The following is a 21,676-nucleotide window of genomic DNA, read 5'->3' on the forward strand; positions in this document are numbered from 1 at the left end:
ATTGCCTCTTCTTTTTTTTGGGATATTATTTTTATTTTTTAATAAAATTGGATGATTACTCTTTTTTTGTGATTATTTGTCACTTTTTTTTTTTAATTAAGTATCATTCTTCAATAAGAGTATATGAGTAAATTTATGCAAACTCATTTTTTCATCCTTCTACTTTTCCATTCTCAACCAAACAAAAATGAGAAAAAAAAAAAATTTTCTATCCTCCTACTTTTTCATCTTCCCACCATTTTTTATCCTCCCACTTTTCCACTCCTCCAACCAAAACAGACCCTTGATGAAGTTTTGAAAATGGGAATAGTCTGAATTTGGTAGCTCAGTTATGACACGTAACATTTTCATGACATGATAGTTACCAAATACCAATGAATGAAAACCATAAAATTGTGTCTTAAAAAGTCGAGGCTTTATTTATGTTGCTACCACTGTAGCACTCGGGTGGTTCCATGTTTTGTATCACCGGATTAACTACTCCGTTTGTTTTGAAATAAATATAAAATATTTTTTTGGTGAAAAATTTATATGTAAAATATTTTTAGTAGAACATTTTAGTAGAATATTTTTATGAGTTAGTATGATAAGTAAATTTTTTCAAGTAAACCACCAAAATCAGTAGTTTAGCCGCTGGAGCCATTGACCGGACCACTGGAATGGTGACATTGACGACTGAACAGCTAACACAGGTAGTCAGAACAGTGGCTTGAGTTATTGAACATTTGGCATTGATCGCCAAAACAATGTCTTTGGTGACAAGACAGTCAGCATTGGTTGTTAGAGTAGCAACTTCGGTTGTTAAAATGAACAAAATTGGTTTCTGGAGTAGTAGCTCTGGCCACTGGCCCACCAACACTCGTCATTGACGGTAACGAAATTGCTTGCACTGACTACCCAGACCACAAGACCGATGACCTAACCACCCAAAATAGGGTGTGAGAGAGGTCACTTTGTGTTTTTTTTTAAATATTTTAATAAAATTTTACAGGTAAAATGTTTTACATATTTTTATAAAGGACTTTAGAGTCAACAAAAAATATTTTACAAGTTTGACCGCATATTACCTGTAAACAAATATCTGAAAATAGGAAAACAATTTCCATAAATTATTTTATTTCAAAACAAACAAAACGTTAAGTGAATTGAGAACAATGAACACATGTGCGAGTCCTTTATTTTAGTTTTTTTTTTAATTTATAAAAAATAAAATAAAAGTCAAGCTTTGTCTTTTTTAACAATACTATTCAACAATAGCAGCTTTTTGTATGAAAAATTATTACCCTTAATGATAGAATACCTGATTTGAGGATATGATTAAATCCTAATTAGAATACAGGTTTGACCACATTTTACCTGTAAACAAATATCTGAAAATAGGAAAATAATTTCCATAAAATATTTTACTTCAAAACAAACAAAACTTTAAGTAAATTGAAAACAATGTGCGAGTCCTTTATTTTAGTTTTTTTTATTTATAAAAAATAAAATAAAAGTCAAGCTTTGTCTTTTTTTACAGTACTATTCAACAGCACCAGCTTTTGGTATGAAAAATTATTACCCTTAATAATAGAATACCATATTTGAGTATATGATTAATTCCTAATTGGATTACAAGTTTGATCACAATTTACTCGTAAACAAATATCTGAAAATAGGAAAATAATTTCTATAAAATATTTTACTTCAAAACAAACAAAACGTTAAGTGAATTGAGTACAATGAACACATGTACGAGTCCTTTATTTTAGATTTCTTTTAATTTATAAAAAAAAAAATAAAAGTCAAGCTTTGTCTTTTTTAACAACACTATTCAACTGGCTTTCAAAAAAAAAAAAAAAAATATTATTCAACAACAACAGCTTTTTGTATGAAAAATTATTACCCTTAATGACAAAATACCTGATTTGAGGATATGATTAAATTCTAATTGGATTACAAGTTTGACCACATTTTACCCATAAACAAATATTTGAAAATAGAAAAACAATTTTCATAAAATATTTTACTTTAAAACAAACAAAATGTTAAGTGAATTGAGAACAATGAACACATATGCGAGTCCTTTATCTTAGTTTTTTTTTTAATTTATAAAAAATAAAATACAAGTCAAGCTTTGTCGTTTTTTACAAACCTATTCAATAGCACCAGATTTGAGGATATGATTAAATCTTAATTGGATTACAAGTTTGACCACATTTTACTTGTAAACAAATATCTGAAAATAGGAAAAAAATTTCCATAAAATATTTTACTTCAAAACAAACAAAAAGTTAAGTGAATTGAGAATAATGAACACATGTGCAAGTCTTTTATTTTTTATTTTTTATAAAAAATAAAATAAAAGTCAAGCTTTGTCTTTTTTAACAATACTATTCAACAGCACCAGCTTTTGGTATGAAAAATTATTATCCTTAATGACAGAATACCTGATTTGGGGATATGATTAAATCCTAATTGGATTTTTTTAATTTTTTTTTATTGGGTGAAGTTGATAGAATGGCAATTAACTTAACTTGAGCTAACTAAATTAGATCTGATGCATCTGAATCGTTGACTTGGTTATAGGCCTCAATGTGCTTAGAAACATGAAATGGACTCTTTACTTACCCAAAAAAAAAATAAAGAGTCATGCAAACCTTTGTTTGTTTGTGTGTGTGTGTGTGTGTGTGGTCAATCTAAACCCTTAGAGAAAAACACACTTTTTTTTAACCGCAAGAGCCTTAAGGCCCATAATCTTGCTAGTGTAGGTTTTATCTATCTGATTTATTTAATTACAAAATCAAGCTCTGATTATTCCAATGAAAAAAAATTTTAGATACCAAGGGAATTTTATTTAAAAAATGAAAGATACCATGGGAGCTTGTGGAACATGGTATTGCCAGAAAATCTCCACACACCGGCTTAACAGCCAACATAAAATAAATGGAAAAATCACCTTGTTTTTCAGTGCTAAATCTACGTATGCAAATAGTTTTATTGAAGATATTTGGATGGTAAGCTCAATAGACTTGAAGGACTCACCGTAAACATATAAGTTTCAAGTTTCATCTATCATATTATCAGTTTATGAAATTTTCATAATGTCTAATAAATAGGGAAAAAAATAATCTGGCCAAAAAGTTTGGACAATACTTTTTTTTATTTATTAAAAAATAAAAAAAAGTTATCCATCTGTGTGATGAAGTTCTTTAGTGAGGGAGTTCTACATATTTATTTAATTAGTCAATTCTAAGAATTGACGACCCCATTGGTAATATATTCATTGTAACCAAAATCTGGACTAGGTTTCTCTTCATTCAGAAAAGTATAGCATAGGTAATTTTTTTAATCAAGTCACAACGTGATGGCATGTGCTCTAGACTACTCAACCGTGTATCCATAAAACAAAAGGTTTGGTAATATTTTAACCAATTAACCTTAGGTAACAAACTAAAATATTATAATTATTCAATTGCTTTCTTAATATTTTTTTTTTCTTTCCCTCTTTGCAGTTTCTTTGCCAATTCAAGACTTTGAAGCACGTTCAAGGCACTTGAGACATTTGCTGTCCCCCATCCAAAAAAGGCACCTCCAATCTTATCTGTATTGGTGGTTGTTGTCATTAGATTAAAATTTTAACCATGATATCCACAATATGAATAAACAATTTATATTTCAAGAGGATAACCATCATTAACCATAATTAACTTCAAACCCTGAAGCAAGAAATTTGCTGGGAATGGAATATTCAAATTGATAATCATATTCTTTGATATCTGCAGTAAACATTGAAATTAATCTTTTCCCTGGGGCTTGGTCTAGAACAGGATTTGGCACCTTGAAATAGGACCAAAATGATCCTATATATATATATGCAGTCGGCTCTTTTTTTTCCTCTGGCTGGTGAACCATTTCTGAAAAAATTGACATTAACAAAACCATTGGAGAAATGAGTTCTGAATGTCTAAAACAACTTTGAAATCACAATACATCACTCCAAAGAACAGACCCTGGTGTAGATATTACATCAAACTATTCTACATGGCACAAAGCCTACACTCAGCTAACTAATATAAATACTACCTAAAATAGAAAGGGGGGCTGAAATTCCTGATGGGAAACAACATGCGGGTACTAACATATAGTCCAAATGTTTACAGACCAAACAAAGATCCAACTAATGGAGTTTGATTACCAATGGTGGTCAGGAACAAACCTCATATTGCACAACAATGTGAAGTCGTATTATATTACCCTCCAGGCAAAGATACATTAATGTCAGTAGGCTTATTTCTTGAGTCTGGTGGCATTGAAGACCAGTTATCTCCACGGAATGACGTGGAAGATGAGAGTTTAGGATCTGCACTAGATATAGGAACAGCTGCAGTTGGTGTGGCAGTTGTTACATAGTCATGTTTCTGTTTCTTAGGCTTCTGCTCATGCTGGTTCCCTGACAGAAAACTTCCTACTACAATCTGATTCATACCAACAAAAAGGAAAAACATCAGAATGTCTCCTCAATGCTTTGACTAACTAATCTGTAACAATCATCAGTTTTTACAAGGACATCCTGCCGAGATGGTTCTGTAGTGCATCAACAGCATGCTTCCCAGAAGTTTGGAATGTACTCTATCTTCTCATTTTTATTTTGTACCAATTAAATAAGAGAAGAATGATAATTTGTAAAGATAAAAGACATGCCTGCACAGGACTTGCAGCTACTAATAGACCAGCAACTCCACCACCTACTACACGTCCATCTGGACTTGCTAATGAGACACTCATCCCACCAGATCTGCTCCTTGTTCCTCCACTATCAGTTGGCATGAATGATCCAGATAATGACAATATCTCAAAACGACCCTGTAAGAACAGCGGAAGATAGTTTAACATAATAAAAAAACTCAATACTTTCAGAAATTGGTATATACATAATAGTAGGATATAATGAGAAAATGGCTGATGAGATGTTCAACAATGCCAATGATGTCATAATAAATCAACAAGACTGAAAACTGCACTCCTAGGACAGGGCTTATTACAACTAACTGGCAGACAAAACCAGCTGATCTAATGTTGAGACTAATATACAACATAAATGAAATCCCCCTCCCCCCCCCCCCCCTCCCCCCCCTCTAATGAAGCAGTCAACATGGCTGAACATAAATCAATAACCAGAAAGGGAAAGCTAGGGGAGCTGTATTTTCTCTGGGCAGATTCTAGCAAGGCCTACAGGGTAGGGATGACCAGTTTTTTATATTTTAAAATTATGCATAAAAGATGAACTTATGTATCAAATAATAAACATCTGATTTGCAAAACTTGGCATGTGTATTTAGAATATAGAGAACATAAAATCCAACTGTGAGATTTTCAAAACATTAATTCAATCAAAAGTATTAGGTGGTGTAACATTGCTTACATCAAGTTTAACTTGATCTTGACCTGCTTACTATAAACTAAAGCCTCAGAGGGCTAGTCATATTTTTGTGCTTTAAAAATGATAATAATAAAAATAATAATAAGGTGGAAGCCACCTCACTTGAGTCTATTCCTTATGCAAGTGTAGGCAAGTTTCATCCAAAGTTCCATAACATTAGAATCAGAAATTATCTTCAACTACATTATGAAACCTTAAAATTTTTAGCACAACATTCAGGAAATAACCGGCAACCCACTAGGACTATTTGAATGAATGTTAGGCAGTTAAGGAAAAACAGATGCTTTCAGTAACACAACAGTGTGCGTAAAATACGTCTATTAAATACAAATTTTAACAGTGCAAAATGAAAGCCAAACATACAACCGTTAAAGCAACACATTATCTGAAATACTTCAACAGTGTCATCAAACTGAACAAAGTTATCAATACTCATCTAATTAAAGAGGGATAATATGCTTACCTCATATGTCAATGTACCCCCAGAAGAATCAGGCTGACGGAGTGTGACACTCGATATCACACCATTTGCAGAGAGAATGCATATAGCTCGAGGTCCTTGCTGAGAAAAGGATATGATCTTCATTGTAACATCCTAAAACAACAAAGAAGAACATCACCTTTATGATAAAAATCAATTTACTTGCTTGCTTGAATCAGTCATCAAAAGTAAGAAGCATACAGATAGCAATCATGCTAAAGTAGTACTACAAAATATGATTTTCATTTTCTACAATTCTACTAGGATGTGTTTGATACAGGTGAATCGGAATGGATTTGGAGCCGTATATAAAATGCAAACTTAATTGCAGAGGACATTATCTCTCTAAAGCCAGTATAACTTATAATATTAGATTGAAATAATTATACTCTGTTTAAAAGCTTACTTGGTGCACTATGATCCCAAGGGATGCAGTTGACATAAAGGCATAATGGCAAAGTTTGGTGGCCATTGAAGCTTTTGAGGTCCCCAAAGATGTAGTCAAATACAAAAGTCCACATGTACACAACTTTGACCATATAATTCCCATTGATTTAAAGGGTTCCAGAAGTTTAACAGTTTCCACATTAAGCCGAAATTAGAAAATCAACCAGATTTGACCTTTTTAGAAAGAGGAAGAGTAAAGTTCAGCAGGATTCTTTTCCTAATTACAAAAACTTGTTTTTATGTGTTTTCTGTTTTAATGTACTCATCAACATACATGACATATAATGAACAAAGAAGCTGACGATTCCGGTGAGGGTGAGGGCCGATTAGTCAGCTAGCAGACAAATCCCAGTCCAGCTGGAGTGCCCTGGTTCAATCCCCCACAAGACACCCTCACTTACCCGATTCTTGTGGTTTGCAAGCAATTGCAGGTATCTAGGGTTTACTCTCTAAGGGTGGGGCCCTTTGGGCCCTGCCTTGGTGAGGTTCCACGTCATCAAAAAAAGAAGAAGAAGAAGATGATGAAAAAGCTGAGGTCTACTAAAATACATTATTGCATTTACAATGCATTAGAGATTACACGACATTTATAGCTAAGACATGCAATGGGAAGATAATATAAGGAATTGGCAATACAAGGAAATTAATGCCTGTCATTATACCTAATTATGATTTCTTTTCTAAAACTTCAATCCACTCAGAAGAAGAAAGCACAGATATTTTTAATTAAATGAAACAGAAACCAAATTTGCACAAGTATTTATATGTTAAGACATAATAATCCCAAGGAGAAAAGGATCCCTGTGTAATACAATAAATAAACATGTCACAAAGCAAAGGATTTAGTCCAATTCTATCTTCGTTCAAAGGCCAAAGGGGATCCACTAGGCTTTCCTCTCCTACATTGAAATTTAACTTGGTACAGTCTATAGTAAAAATCAGAGTAAGGACCAAAAATTTGGAACCAAAGATTGTCATCCATATAATGCCCAGGCCAACCGAACCTCAAATAATGAAATTTCTTGCAATACATGTCATACATTTAAAAGACACCTGTTATTTTCAACAATTACCTCGCCGGAATTAACAGTGATGATATGCGGTGTAAAATTGGCACCAACAGAGCACGCAACCCATTCACCTACAGAAGATTCTTAAAATATCAGTGAACATAATAAGGACCTCTTAGCAAAATATTTGTAAATTACAAGCTAAACATGTAACATGTTCCCATTTTTTATTTTTCTAAGAGTTAATAATTAAAAAAATATATAAAAATCTCATAGTTTCTCTTATAGAACTGCCATCTACCATATTTAACAAATCATGCAAAGACTTGAAGTACAGGGATAAATCATTCTCTTACAAAAAACAAAATATGGCTTCATCACTGACCATATACAAAGGGTTATATCATCCTCTTACAGCAAAACAACTATGATTTCATCACTGATCATATTTAATTGATAAAATATTAATTTTTTTCATTATGTACTCATGCAATGCATACCACTAACACACTCAAAAGAAATTAAAAAATACAAAAATGACCATTATTTAAATTTTGCATCTTGTTACAGGATTTTTTTTTTTCACTGGTACTACATTGCATAAGGATAAAAAAATAAAAAGACCAGAGTCCTCAGATCAGAGAGTCAAATTCTGAGAAATGACGGATCTCAGTGTAGAGCTTCTAAATTACCTCTTCTTTAGCTGCAAATAATTCATCAAGTGAAATTCATCACTTGAACAGGATTCTATTAAGTTTATCCTCATAAATGTACTCTTAACACTTCATTATTTTCCTATTGAATTTCAAATCCAATTTTCAGTACATGTTTCAGTATCAGGAATCTCTGTAGTAATTGGCATGACAATTGAAGTCTGCTGGACAAAAGACCAGGTCATGCTGGGTGGTAAAAAAAATATCTTCCTATGTCAATATTAAGAGGTGAAAGTTGTTTGCAATTACTTTCGAATAGCATTAGTAGATTTTGTTATCCAGCTATGATATGCGGTTTGAAATGTTGTTTTTTATTTTTATTTTTAAAATTTTTTAAGTTTAGAATCGTTTGAAATAGTTGTTTAAATCCAAGAATCCAATGCATCTAAGCAAGAATTTAAAAAATAAATTAGGCCTCTTGATGAACTGAAAAACTAGCAAACTTCTTTCTTCTTCCTATAAATCAATATCTTGCTTTTGGTAAGGGGAACAGGAAAGGGAAAAACTTAAGTTCAATTCCTTAGGTGTTCCACTTTAGGTTCTCCAATTAAATTCAACTACATGGCTACATTGACCAATGCATTGTAGAAAATGTTATTTTTTCCAAGGACAATTAAATTCAACCACGTGACTCATGAGCCAATGCATCCACATGGTTGACTTTAATTGGGAACCTAAAGTATAACACGTAAGGAACTATACCTAAGTTTTACCCAATAGGAAATAAGTCAAAAAAAAAAAAAACAATAACATAGAATCCGAAAAAGGAAAGAAGTAAAAATGATCTTTTTAAAACCAAAGCTATCTTGTAACTCTCCAATCCACCTTAAAATCCACAGACAACCCAACACTGGCTCAATATAGAACTTTCCTAATCCTTATTGTTAATTTGGGGAAAGAGTAATCAAAACTTAAGTATTTTGTTCTCCTATAATGATTAATGGCTTGGAATCTAAATCTCCATCAGCACAAATGAAGTCAACAGGATAAGATATTAATGAACATCTTTACAGGCATTGATGTCTGTCCTGGTAGATATTCCTATAGAAAGATAAAAAGGCATCTTGAAGAAGTACCTAGTACCCTGAAGTCTGACCAGACATAAGAGGAGCAGGGTAAGAGAAAGGCAAAAACTAAAAGCTCCAATGTACATTCAGATTCCTGACTCACTTGGTAGACAGAATCAAAAGAACAAAAGAGTAAAAAAAAAAAAAAGTAAAAAGACCTGGAGTTACTTCAACTATATTCCAAGCAACCAACAACGTAGAGCAGAAAGAAACTACAGAACGTGGAAACAACAACTTGTATCTTCTTTTTCCCCAGTAGATCATGTCAGCAAGTTGAAGACAGACAGGTTTCAAGTCCAAAGTGGCAGAGTCTGTTCACTATCAGCTGCAGACTTTTTAGCAGGCACTCCCCAAATTGGCACCTTCCACAAATTTTTCTTCCTATAAAAAGGTGAGAAGTGCCAAATGACAACCATACTAAGAAGATTCCATCATTCCCATACCAACCCACAAGACTCACTTATCTTTTCAGAACTACCACATACATCAAGATCTCAGTTAAGGGCATCTAATCAGAGGTCCCACACCTACCCAACAAGAATCCCCTAAACCCCAAATCACCCCCATAAAACCAAACCAAAACTCACATGCAAAACACAAATAAACACCCAAAAATAAAAATAAAAAAATTTTAATCTTTAACCATAAAACATGCATACAAGTCACATAACATTTAAAATTTTCGAAAGGGTATGTGTCTATGTCAGCAACAAACATTTTTTTTTAAGTATGTCACCACCATTACCTATATTCTCAACCTCAAACTTGGTCTTGTTCACTGAGCTCGCCGGCTTCACTTTCCCGCGCTTCTCCGACGAGAAATCTATCACCGGCGGCGGTGCCGACGACGATATTGGCTTCGGTGACAGTGCCATCGTTACACTCCCATCCAGACCATACTTCCTTGGCCGACCTCTCTTCTTCTTCGCCGGCGCCGCCATACCCGGCGGTGCCGCAACTGCCGGAGCCGGAGCCGTCGCCGGAGGAGCCGCGGATCCAGCGGCTTCGGACCTCGGAGCTACATGATAGTCCGACGGAGCATCTGATCCCACTACTGTAACACCACTACTTGCTTCCATAGCTAAACCCCACAAAAAAAAATAAAAATTTATTCTATGAGCTTAATATCAAAAACCCATTTTTATTCTTAATCTAAATCACCAAAAAAACAAGTTCTAGAATTTTTGAAAAAAAAGTTTAGAACCCAAAAGAAAGGAAAATTCGAACTTCAAGTTCAAACACAAAACCCAGAAAATAAATTTTGCAAAAAAATAAAAAAAATAAAAATAAAAAAGTGAAAAAAGATTTGAGCTTTGAAAGCTAGTGAAACTGCTTTTCTAAGTGTTAAAACTAGAAGAAGAACTAAAAGAAAAGGTATTTCAGTGAGCTTCTTTATCTGCAAAACTTAAGACAGTTGCAGAGCTTAGCTGAAACAGAGCTGGAAGTGTGATGATCTAAATTTTAATTTATTTCGAAAAATAATGTTTTTATTTTTTAGGAAAATAGAGTGAGATTGAGAAGAAAAATAAAAATAAAAAAGAGTGGATTTTTGTGCTCTGTGATTTTTGATTTTGGGATTTGAATGGAAAATTGGTGAGATAATAAGAAACCTTGTTTTTGTTGTATTAGCTAATTGGGTGTCTAACTTTCATAAAGACTGTCCGAATTGTGATTAATAAAATTGAAAAAGAAAATGTTTTGAATAATGGGCAATAATGAATTTTTTTGTGATGATTTAATATTTTATGATAAAAAATATGACATTTCGGTTTTGGTTGGAATCTGGTAGAGATATATAATATAAAATTAAATTGAAAGTGGGTAGAAGATTATTATCTTTATTTTTTGTTTTGTTTTTTCTTTTTCATCTTTTAAATTATTTTTTTTGTGTACAAGTGGGCAAAGTGAAATGATAGTAATTATTATCATCATCAAGTATTTTTATTAATATAATATTATGTCTTTTTTTATACTATTAAATATTATATCATTTAGGTGAACGAAAAGTAAAATTTGGTTGCCAAGAATTGAAGAAATTGTTTAGTAAGGGAAACAATTGTCTAAGGCAAGCATCCCCTTTTTTTGGGGCTTTGTGACAAGCATTGGCTTGTAACTACCAATACTGATAAATGCATAAGCAAAATCATAAATTTTAAAAGCAAATTAAAGCCTTAGAGTCAACATTTTCATTTTTGCTTTTTTCCCCCTTTAAACAGTATATTCCTTCTTCTTTTTCTATGGATTTATAAAAAATATCCTCTTCATTTATAATGAAAAGTTAAGAGGAGAGTAGAATACAAGTTACTCCAGTCTAGGGAAAGGGAAAAAAAAAATTATGAGAAAAGTGAACCATAACAGAAAGAAACAAAACACAGTAGTGCAATCTTTTGCTTAAGCAAAACGTATATAATTTTCTGTTTCAACCTTCATTGCCAAAATGCTGACTTTGGTAAACCACATTTGACAAGCAAATTGGCCAGAAATAAGTTATTCAAATTCACAGACAGTGATAATTCTGCTCACCCATAACTTGTGAATGTAGCTTCCACCTAAAATATTAATGAGATATCTTATTTCTTGTGTCACAACTCACAAAGTGTTTGTAGTTTGTCCAGGATTACAAAGAAATGATATGTCTATAATATTTTCACAACATTTTACAATAAATCTTAAGTGACAGGTTATTATTAGTTGTTATTGTTGAAGCAAAAAAATAATCTTATTGTTAAGTTCAAATTTAAACCTATAACAACTAACCACATGTGATTTGTTGTAAAAATGTGATGGACGTAACATCTTTCAGTAATATATGCATGGTAAGTGAACAAATATTATTTTGATGGGCAAGATTTTGTCATGTGGATTTTTTCTTATAGGATGGAAGTATATTTTTTTATTAAGTAATCACATGGTTGAATCTTAAAAAGGGAACCGAAAGAACAACATTTAAGATATTGTATCTAAGTTTGTCCTATCTTGATTCAATTACTGAGAAAAAATATATATTCAAATGTTCCTATAATGTTCAAATGTTCTTTGGTCTATTTGTAGCACTTATATTATATATATTATATTAATTTCAATTACAATTATATTATAATTTTGTGTCATGTGTCCATAATTTTAAAAATCGGACCAAACTAGCCAGATCAACCAGGAACTGAGTACCAGCTCAATTCAGTTAAAGTGCTCAAAATTGGAAAACTAGAGGCAAATCCGATTTTGTCCCCCGTCTGGTTTTTAAAACCATGCATGCGTCTAAATTAATTTTCTTAATTTTGTGCCAACCTATTATATTTATTAAAATCATCTAGGTAATACCGCTTCACTCATTTAGATAAGACTATCTTATCATCACAACTGTTGAATGTTGTCATGCTTAAACGCAATTTACAACCTAGTATATTATATTAAAATCAAAACACATTCAAAATCCAAATTGAATCTAAATTAGCTTATATTTGTCACATGTCCAATTAAATTTTTAATAATTTTGGTGCCAAATGATCCATTCATGATACTCCCTTCAAAAGTTAAGATGATCACTTCACTCACTTAGATAATACTACTTCATGTTGAATGTTTTCTTGCATGTTACAACTTAGTTTATTTAAGCCCAAGTAAGTGTTTATATATTCAACCTTTTTAGTATGGAGTGAGGAAAGGATACGGGAGACTTATCTTAGTATATATAGTACATCTTTTTAATTTTGTTTAACTTCAAAAGCCAAAGGGAAACTTCAGGTCATCTCATGTGCTCAGATTACCAGTGGATGTTAAGTGTGGCTGCACATGTTGTAGTGCCTTCCAACTTATTCTTACTGGTCTTATCCTCTTCCCAAATAAATGTTTATTTAAAACGCAGTGGAGCTTTATAAAAAAAATAAATAAATAAATTAAAAAAAAAAATTGTTGTAAAGTTTATAATAAAGTATGCAAACTTAATTACATCTTGACACAATATGGATTTTATTTTTAAAAATATGTAAATAGTAAAAGACGAAGTGAGTTGGGGTGGGTTTAAATAACAAATATAAAGTATCACAAAAGATATTATTACCATTTAATTATTACTTGAACTTCACACAATATAGAAAATTATTGGGTACACTAGTAATACAATTAATCGTATTACTAGTACTCCAATTCAAGTTAGCTAATATAAAAACTAATCTTTTTTCGTATGAGTTTTAGAGCTTCACGTTTTATTTTTGTAATATAGGTGACTAATTTGAATCAAAACTGAAAGAAATTTCGTAAACTTGTTTGGACATTTCTAATGGCAAAAGTTAAATATTGACTGAAGTTTAAAGCTATTATACTGGCTGTTTTGAAAATAATGCTTTTATTTTTCTTTATATTTATTTTTTCTTTATATTTATATTTTTCTAAATATGATTAATCAAAGTAGTTTAGAGATCAGATGGGAGAAGAAAGGGAAGTGATTACTCTTCAAATAGAAAATAATATTAATTTTAATATGGGACCACAAACATCATTGACCAAGTAAATTCAAATTGAAAATAAATATAATACTTACGAGATTAGAGGTATCTTTTTCTAACAAGGTTTTAGGTAAGTTACCAAAAACAAGGAAATATATAATAAAGAAACTATGCTTAGATAAGAACAAGTTAATTAATTAATTAACTATTTAAATGTTTGAGAAATTGATAAATATGGTGACGAGCCCGATGTACATTAGCTTCCACAACTTTCTTTTTTTTGGTTTATTTTATTGAGTATACCTGCCTGCATATATTCATAATTGTTTTTACTTAAAACTTTTTTTTCTCCAATCTTTTTTTGTTAATTCAGACCTAACTTATGGAAAGCGAAAGGGCATATTTAAGAAAAATTAACAAGTATGTAATTTACATTTTACCACTCCCAAATTCCAAATTTACAAAACATGTCTTGCATGTCCACATCAAAAAAGACCTACTAGTTGCAGCCTATTGAGTATTTACTAAATTATATATAGTTTGCCGAAAAATATTGTGCCAATAATAAATAGGATGAGTGCCCGACAAACAAAGAAAATGAAAAATAAGGTTAGAATAAAAAGTATTAGCTTTTATACTTTATAAGAGTTTATATTAGAAGAATTAAAATGTTGGATTTGGTAATAAGAAGGCACGTTTGGTTTCAAATTAAAAAGTTAATTTATTTTATTATTTAGTTTATTTTTATTATTATTGATAGAATCTACCGTACTTTTGATACTATTTATAAGTTTTACTGTATTATTTTAATTAATTTTTATTTTTATTTTTATTTTTATTTTTAATAATTTCAGTAAAAAAAATTTAATTTTAACAAAATAAATAGATTTCAATCAGACCGAAGTGGGGAAATTTATGACCAATTGAAAGAGAATTATGTTCCACTGTCTAGCTTAAATTGAAATTTCTGGCGAGGCAGTAGTAAGTACTAAATAGAGTCAAAGGATCAATGGGGGGAATATCAGTCAAATGGTCTGTTGAGATTCCAGATTGGTTCCTTTCACTAGAGTCAAAATGACTTGGCCAGTGTAGGTCTTTTATATATTTCAGGTTTTCTAGGACCATCGATCTTCGTGTCTTTCTGTTGTTTCCCTTTCCCCTACTAGGACTGGGAAATTCTTGCTTCCTATTTGAATATATATATATATATATATTCAAGTTACACCTGGTGTAATTTTTTAGAGTTACACATTTTTTAAACCATTAGATTTAAGTACATCTAACGATTAAAAAATGACTATAATTATTACAAATATTTTGATTAAAAGCTAATTAATTACCTTCATTTATTACCATCTAAACCTATCTCTAAACCCCAAAAAAGTTTGATTTTTGACTCTCTCTCATTTACGTTTCTCTCTCTCTCTTTCTCCTCCACCTCCTCCAACAGCCCATCATATTTCTCTCCAGATTTCTGCAAGAGCCGTTGACGTTTTAAGGTCGGAAGTAGGATCTATATATAGATAAGCCATTTTCCCCAAATATTAAGTTTATATGTTTCATATTATAATTAAGCACCCGAGAAGGAAAGTTAGGGGCTGAATCCAATACTTTTCATCCTATGTTGTATTGCACACCTGGCAAACTTCGACTTGTATGTTAGAAATAAAAACAAAAACAAGGAAATCTATTGATTTAAGATAGCGTCTGTGTTGTCCTCATGAATTAATTTATCAACAAACAATGCACGGGGGCTTCAATTTTAATTCACCCAGTTGAATCCTACAGTGGTATTTTTAATAATTTGATGCGTCCCCATGCATAGTTAATAAGTGGGAAATACAGGTTGTTATTTGATACGACTCTAGAAACGAAAGCGGATTAAATCTGGAGAGAAATATGACGGGCTGTTGGAGGTGGTGGAAGAGAAAGAGAGAGAGAAACGGAGAGAGAGAGAGAGAGGGAGAGAGAGAGAGTCAGAAGTCAAAAAAAATTTGGATTTAGAGAGAGGTTTAGATGGTAATAAATGAAGGTAATTAATTAGCTTTTAATCAAAATATTTGTAATAATTATAGTCATTTTTTAGCCGTTAGATTTACTTCAATCCAATGGTCTAAAAAATGTGTAACTCTTTAGAGTTACACTAGGTGTAACTTGAACCTATCTCATATATATATATATATATATATATATATATATATATATTATTCTTTTTTAATGAACCAACTTGGGTCCAATACACAGAAAATGAAATCTATTGAGATGTTAACATGTTTCAAATATTTTTTTTAAGGCGTAAATGTACTTTTAGTTTCTATATTTTGACGTTTTTTCATTTTAGTCCTTACATTTTGACTTTTTTATTTTAGTCCTTACATTTTATTTTTATCACTTTTAGTCCCTAAACCAATTTATGCATGTTATTTTCGTCCTTTCCGTCAGTCAATCGACAGAAATTACTGAAGTGGCAGTCGGAGACATTAAAATATTATTAAAAATGCCACGTTAGCATTTATTTTTATTTTTTAAAATAATTTGTCAATTTTAACTATAAAAAAAAACAGAATTAAAAACAATTAAATCAAATGCCTATGAACACAATAACACAAACCCAAAAAATCAAAGAACACAAACCCAGAAAATCAAACCCAAGAACACGAATCAAATGCCGAGGAAACCTAGAACACAAAGATCACAAACCCAACCCTCAATCTCTAGCAAACCCAAAACACCACATGCCCCATTTGACTGCCCAGCTCCGACCACCTCTTCCTCCACTCACCACCGACCCAAGCCACCAATACTTTTCTCCTTTTCATTTTTCTTTCTTTCTTCCTCCACTCCTCACCGGCCCAACTCCCCTGCCGCATGCCACCGACACACACTGACACATATTGCCCTCACTGCCAACCCAAGCCCCAAGCCCCAAGTCCCAAGCTAACCTAGTCTGACCCATCTCGCCCTCTCTTCTGAGCTCAACCCCAGCCACCCCAGTCGGTCTCAACCCACCCACCCCAGACCAACCTCAATCCACCCCACCCCACCCCGATCTCAACCCATCCCACCCCGATCTCAACCCACCTAACCCAGACCAACCTCAACCCACCCCAGCCGATCTCAACCCACCCACCCCAAACCAACCTCAACCCACCCCACCCCAATCTCAACCCACCACAGCCACCACGAGCCACTACACCACCAGGTACCACGAGTGAGAAACGCGAGAGAGAGAGAGAGAGAGAGAGTGAGATTGGAGAAGAGAATGAGAAAGCGAGACACGGATGAGAGAGAGAGAAAAAAAACTAACTTAAGAAAATGAGATGAAGAGAAAACACCAGAGAGAGTTTTTTTTATCTTAATTTTTAGTGATTTTTTATTTTATTTCTGTTTTTTATTTAATTAAAATTGATAAATTATTTTTTTTAAATGTTGACGTGGCATTTTTAATAATATTTTAATGTCTCCGGCTGCCACCTTAGCAATTTCCGTCAGTTGACTGACGGAAAAAACGAAAATAACACGCGTAAATTGGTTTAAGGACTAAAAGTAGTAAAAATAAAATGTAGGGACTAAAATAAAAAAAGGTCAAAAATGTAAGGATTAAAAGTACATTTACGCGTTTTTTTTAATATTTTAATGGGTCTATCGTTTCTGTGCATTGGACAACAACCATGACAATAACTATACTACAACTTGTTACGTGAGCAAGTTGTAGTAAAAGTTATAACTTTAATTATGATTTTAATATTTTTTTTAAAAAGTGGCATGAATTCTTTGACAATATAGAACAATTTGATGCACACTACTAAACATATGAAACTAAGGCCATTATGAAATACTAACGTAGCAAAAAATTTCATTAAAAAATTAGCAAATAATTTAATTTATTTATAATAAAATATTGACATGGTAAACAAAATTCATGAAATTGAGGCCACTTTGATGTTGTGGCGTGAATTAATTTTGTCCCGTTTGTATTTTTCATTTATTAGATGACGATGAAGACATATTTTTTGAACAACTTTAAAAGTATAAGGGCTAAAGTGAAACTTTTTAAAGGATTAAAACAATTTAGGAACAAAACTTAAATGTTAAGAATCAAATATGCAAATTAACTATTTCAAAATTAAATTGCAATTAACCATTATTTTTTTATTATTACGTACAAAGCTAACTCTCAGAAATAACCACTTACTCTTCATTTTTTTAAAGCCATATTAATTTTCAATGGTCTTGTTACGAATCAGTCTTGTAAACAAAATAAAAAATGAAATGATTAAATATTTTTCTTTATATATATAAAAGGTCTGAATAATACTATAAACACATTTCAATATGTGCAAGTTAAGTATTTTATAATTAAACTTGTGCTACAAAAAAATATATACATTAAAATTCAACAAACTGGGGCCTAGCTTGACAAAAAGAGTTTGAAATTTTTAACCTATTTTTAATCAATTATCATTTAGGCACTAAATAGTTACAAAAAGAAACAACTATCTACGAGAAACTCACCCCCTTTTGTTGTGTGATATTGTTTTAACGACTTTCAAAATTAAATATGTTCATTCACCATTTGTCGTGAATACTGAAAGTGTCAAATCAAAGACAAATCAACCTATCAATAAGATAGTATTTCTATGCCTTTGTCTTTACTAATGTTCAACATAATTTTGTAATAAAAACGATGCAACTATCCTTTATAAACACTAAACATCTGGAAAATATTAGAATATGGCAAAAATTTGAAAATAAGAATCAAAGTGTCAATTGGAACTTTAACCAGACTATAAAGTGCCAATCTGGCTCTTCTATATGTCGATTGGCACTTTTTTTTTTTCTTTACTCCAAAAATTCCTCTTTTTCCTGATTTTCCTTGTGGTATTTTCCTAATTTCGAAGGGATAAATATTAAATACATCATTTCATTACCCAAAAATGAAGTCCCCCAAGTTTCTAGAACTCCAAAAAAATATTTCTTCATAAATAGATTAAAAAGATAATGAATTAGAAATTAACTAGCCAAAAGAGGCATTGTTGTGGCTAAAAGTCTAAACGAGAACAAACTAGTAGCATCAGAATTCAAAATAACATATAGTTTAGAAGAGGGGGGGGGGGGGGGGGGGAATTAAATAAAACAAAATCCATGGATAACAAGCAACTCCCTTTAGCAAGAGTGTTCGCACATCTATTCGCTTCTTGATACACATGATTCGCTTTGATTTGCTGAGAAGGAACCTGCAGTCATTTAGAAGTGAGGAAAAAGCCCTATTAGAGACAAACTTAGAAGGATAATGCATTATAAATTAACTAGCCAAAAGAGGCATTGTTGTGGCCAAAAGCCTAAAGGAGTACAGACTAGTAATATCAGAATTCAAAATAACATAGAGTTCTAAGGGGGGGAGGGGAATTAAATAAAACAAAATTCGCAAATAACAAGCAATCCCCTTTAGCAAGAGTATTCTCACACTTATTCGCTTTCCGATACACATGGTTCACTTTGACTTGTTGAAACTTGCCAAGAAGGAACCCGCAGTCATTTAGAAGTGAGGAGTAAGCCTTGTTAGAGACAGCCTTAGAAAGAACTAGATCAACAACAATTTTGGCATCAAGTTCAACAACTAGGTGGGAGATTCCCAATTGAGAGGCCAATAAAAAATCATTCCTTAGAGCCCAGAATTCAATAATAAATACCGGTAGCCACTCTAATATGTCTCATGTAGCCCCTCTAATATGTCTCATGTAGCCCTTAACCCAATTGCCCTGTGAATTGCGAATTGAACCTTCATCTCATGCCTCCCCAGGATTTCCTAGAGATGCCCCATCAGAATTTAATTTGAACCAATAGATAAAACTCAACACATGTGGGACTCTCTTTCGTAGGCAAATGCATTGGTCATCTCAAATTAGGTTTTGCCAAGCCAACCTAGTTGGTATTTGAAATTTGCCTACTGAGTCACATTTTGAGTTGCGCTGTGTATTTGATATTTAAGCCTCATTTTTTAAAAAAACAATTTGAGCCCATGTTTTGTTTGTTTTAAAATTCGAACCTATAAATCTATAATTGTTTGTTTTTAATATTAGGCCAAATCCCAAATTGGAATATAAATTGGATTTGCATTAAGAGTAGGGTTGGCAATTTGTGTTCACAGGTCGAGTTCGTGTCGTGTCAACAAGGTTATCAGAACCGAATCAGACCAGCCGGTCAAACCAGGTTACCCGTGAATTGGGCATTTAAATATTTTGAGTGAACCTCTTGAATCAGGGTTCAATCGGGAAAACCGGCCGAACCATAGGTCAATTCAACCAGTCAAAGAGTTGACTCTAAAAAAAAAATAGAGAAAAGGGAGCCATGGAGTTAAGAACTTGAGACCTATGCCTTATTTAGGAATCAAGTCCAGCATCATGACCAACACCCCACACATGTTATTTGCGAACAATTATGAAGTGTATTATATTTATTATAGATTTATGTCAGTTTTAATTTTTCAACTTATTCTATCACATCGGTAATGTGTGATATTGAGAAGGGGTTTATCACTTACTCCGCGACACTAACTGCCGCATGCAATTTTGGTGTTGGCGTGTGAGTGTATTCTTTTATCTCATCCCCCTTCCCCTACATGTGTATGTGTGTGTGTTTCTCAAAAAAAACTTTTTCTATCACATCTCTCTCAATTTATTAAATATTACTAAATTTCTTTCCTTTGATTAATTCAATTTTGATTAAAGAATAATGCATTTGCATGTGAATTTACTAAAATAATCAAAAATAATTTTTTTATTTAATCAAAAAAATTTAGACTTGTAGGATTATTATGAAATATTTTTTTTACTGCTTATTTATGTTGTACTTTTTATATTAACCTTATAATATCAATAAATTTTATTTTAAATTATGTTTCAATTATTTTTAGATATTCTTAGTCAATTTTGCTACTATTTATATATTTAAAATACCTTTATTTTTATTTTTATTAATTATTAAATTAATTATGACATCATCACGGTTCAACCTCGGTTGAATCTCGGTGTGACCTTAAAAATCTTAAACCTCTCCCTTTTCCGGTTCTTTGAATGGTCCGGGTTTGAAAACTATGCGTGTCAAGCCATAAGTATTTGGCTACATGGGTTGACTCGAATCTAACCTGTTTAGTAAATATATCAAAAATCCTCAACTCGAACACAACCTATTTATTAAACAGGTCAACCCGATCCAACACGTTTAACTCGTTTAATTGACAAGTCACTTACAAGTCAATAAAAATAACATGTTTGATAATCTATTTGATTAATAAGTCATACCTAACCTTTATAATTTTTTTATCAATTTCCATATATCTAAAATTAAAATACAATTACAACCATAAATATAGTAATAAAAATATAAAAACAACCATAAATTAAGCAATAATATATAATAAAAAAACTAATAACTTAATAAGTTAAACAGATCAAACGGGTCAGACGAGTTTGCATGTTAAACACGAACCTGACCTGTTTATTAAACGGGTTCATAGTTGTCAATATCGTACGATACGTATTTTATCATGTACAAAAATTTTCGTATCATAAAGGTGCATCGTAAGTGTTCATGAATCGTCTGATATATAGATACGTATCGTATCGGTGAATCGTACAATATGTACGATACATAGATATGGGGGTTTAAAATGGGTTTTTTTGGGTTAAAATTTGTGATTTTATTTGATTTAAACAAGTTGTTAGAATTTTTGAACACAAAATTATTGGAAAACTTAATTAATTCTAATAAAATAGCAAGTCCATGAGTTTTTTTGTCCTTCCTTCTCTTTTTCCTACAAAATTTAGACTATATTCATAACACTCACTTTCATATGTGCAAATTTATTTTCTATGCTATTAATAATGTATTATATAAAAGTATAATTATTTTTTATTTTGTTATTATTATGAGTCTAAAAATCTAGAATGCCAAGAAAAATATATTAGAATAAAACAACAAAAAATAGTAAATGTTGATAATAATGAAGAAAATATCTATGAGAAAATAATTTTGCAAGATGTTGAACATGATGATAACATTGACTTATATGGAGTTGATTTGCCAAGA

The 21,676-nt window shown here is 31.8% G+C and overlaps 1 protein-coding gene across 1 annotated transcript; it reads right to left on the reverse strand.

The window, feature by feature from the left end:
• Window positions 1-3,893: 3,893 nt before the first annotated feature.
• On the reverse strand, window positions 3,894-10,829 carry LOC142614040 (AT-hook motif nuclear-localized protein 1). The gene is made up of 6 exons (XM_075786565.1): window positions 10,751-10,829; window positions 9,886-10,221; window positions 7,424-7,491; window positions 5,886-6,017; window positions 4,684-4,845; window positions 3,894-4,457 (listed from the first exon to the last, which is right to left on the reverse strand). Exons 2-6 carry the CDS (start codon window positions 10,217-10,219, stop codon window positions 4,233-4,235), a joined length of 921 nt encoding a protein of 306 aa, XP_075642680.1. The 5' UTR covers window positions 10,220-10,221; window positions 10,751-10,829; the 3' UTR covers window positions 3,894-4,232.
• Window positions 10,830-21,676: the final 10,847 nt, after the last annotated feature.

The sequence above is a fragment of the Castanea sativa genome, chromosome 10 (assembly GCF_040712315.1).
Source record: "Castanea sativa cultivar Marrone di Chiusa Pesio chromosome 10, ASM4071231v1".
Classification (NCBI taxonomy): Eukaryota; Viridiplantae; Streptophyta; class Magnoliopsida; order Fagales; family Fagaceae; genus Castanea; species Castanea sativa.

Bases quoted from the DNA above. Each gene is read 5' to 3' on its own strand.
- LOC142614040 (XM_075786565.1), bottom strand. From the start codon at position 10,219: ATGGAAGCAAGTAGTGGTGTTACAGTAGTGGGATCAGATGCTCCGTCG. The intron at 7,492-9,885 runs GTAATGGTGGTG...AATCTTCTGTAG, and splicing joins GTTTGAGGTTGAGAATATAG to GTGAATGGGTTGCGTGCTCT. The intron at 6,018-7,423 runs GTAATTGTTGAA...TTGTTGTTTTAG, and splicing joins TCACTGTTAATTCCGGCGAG to GATGTTACAATGAAGATCAT.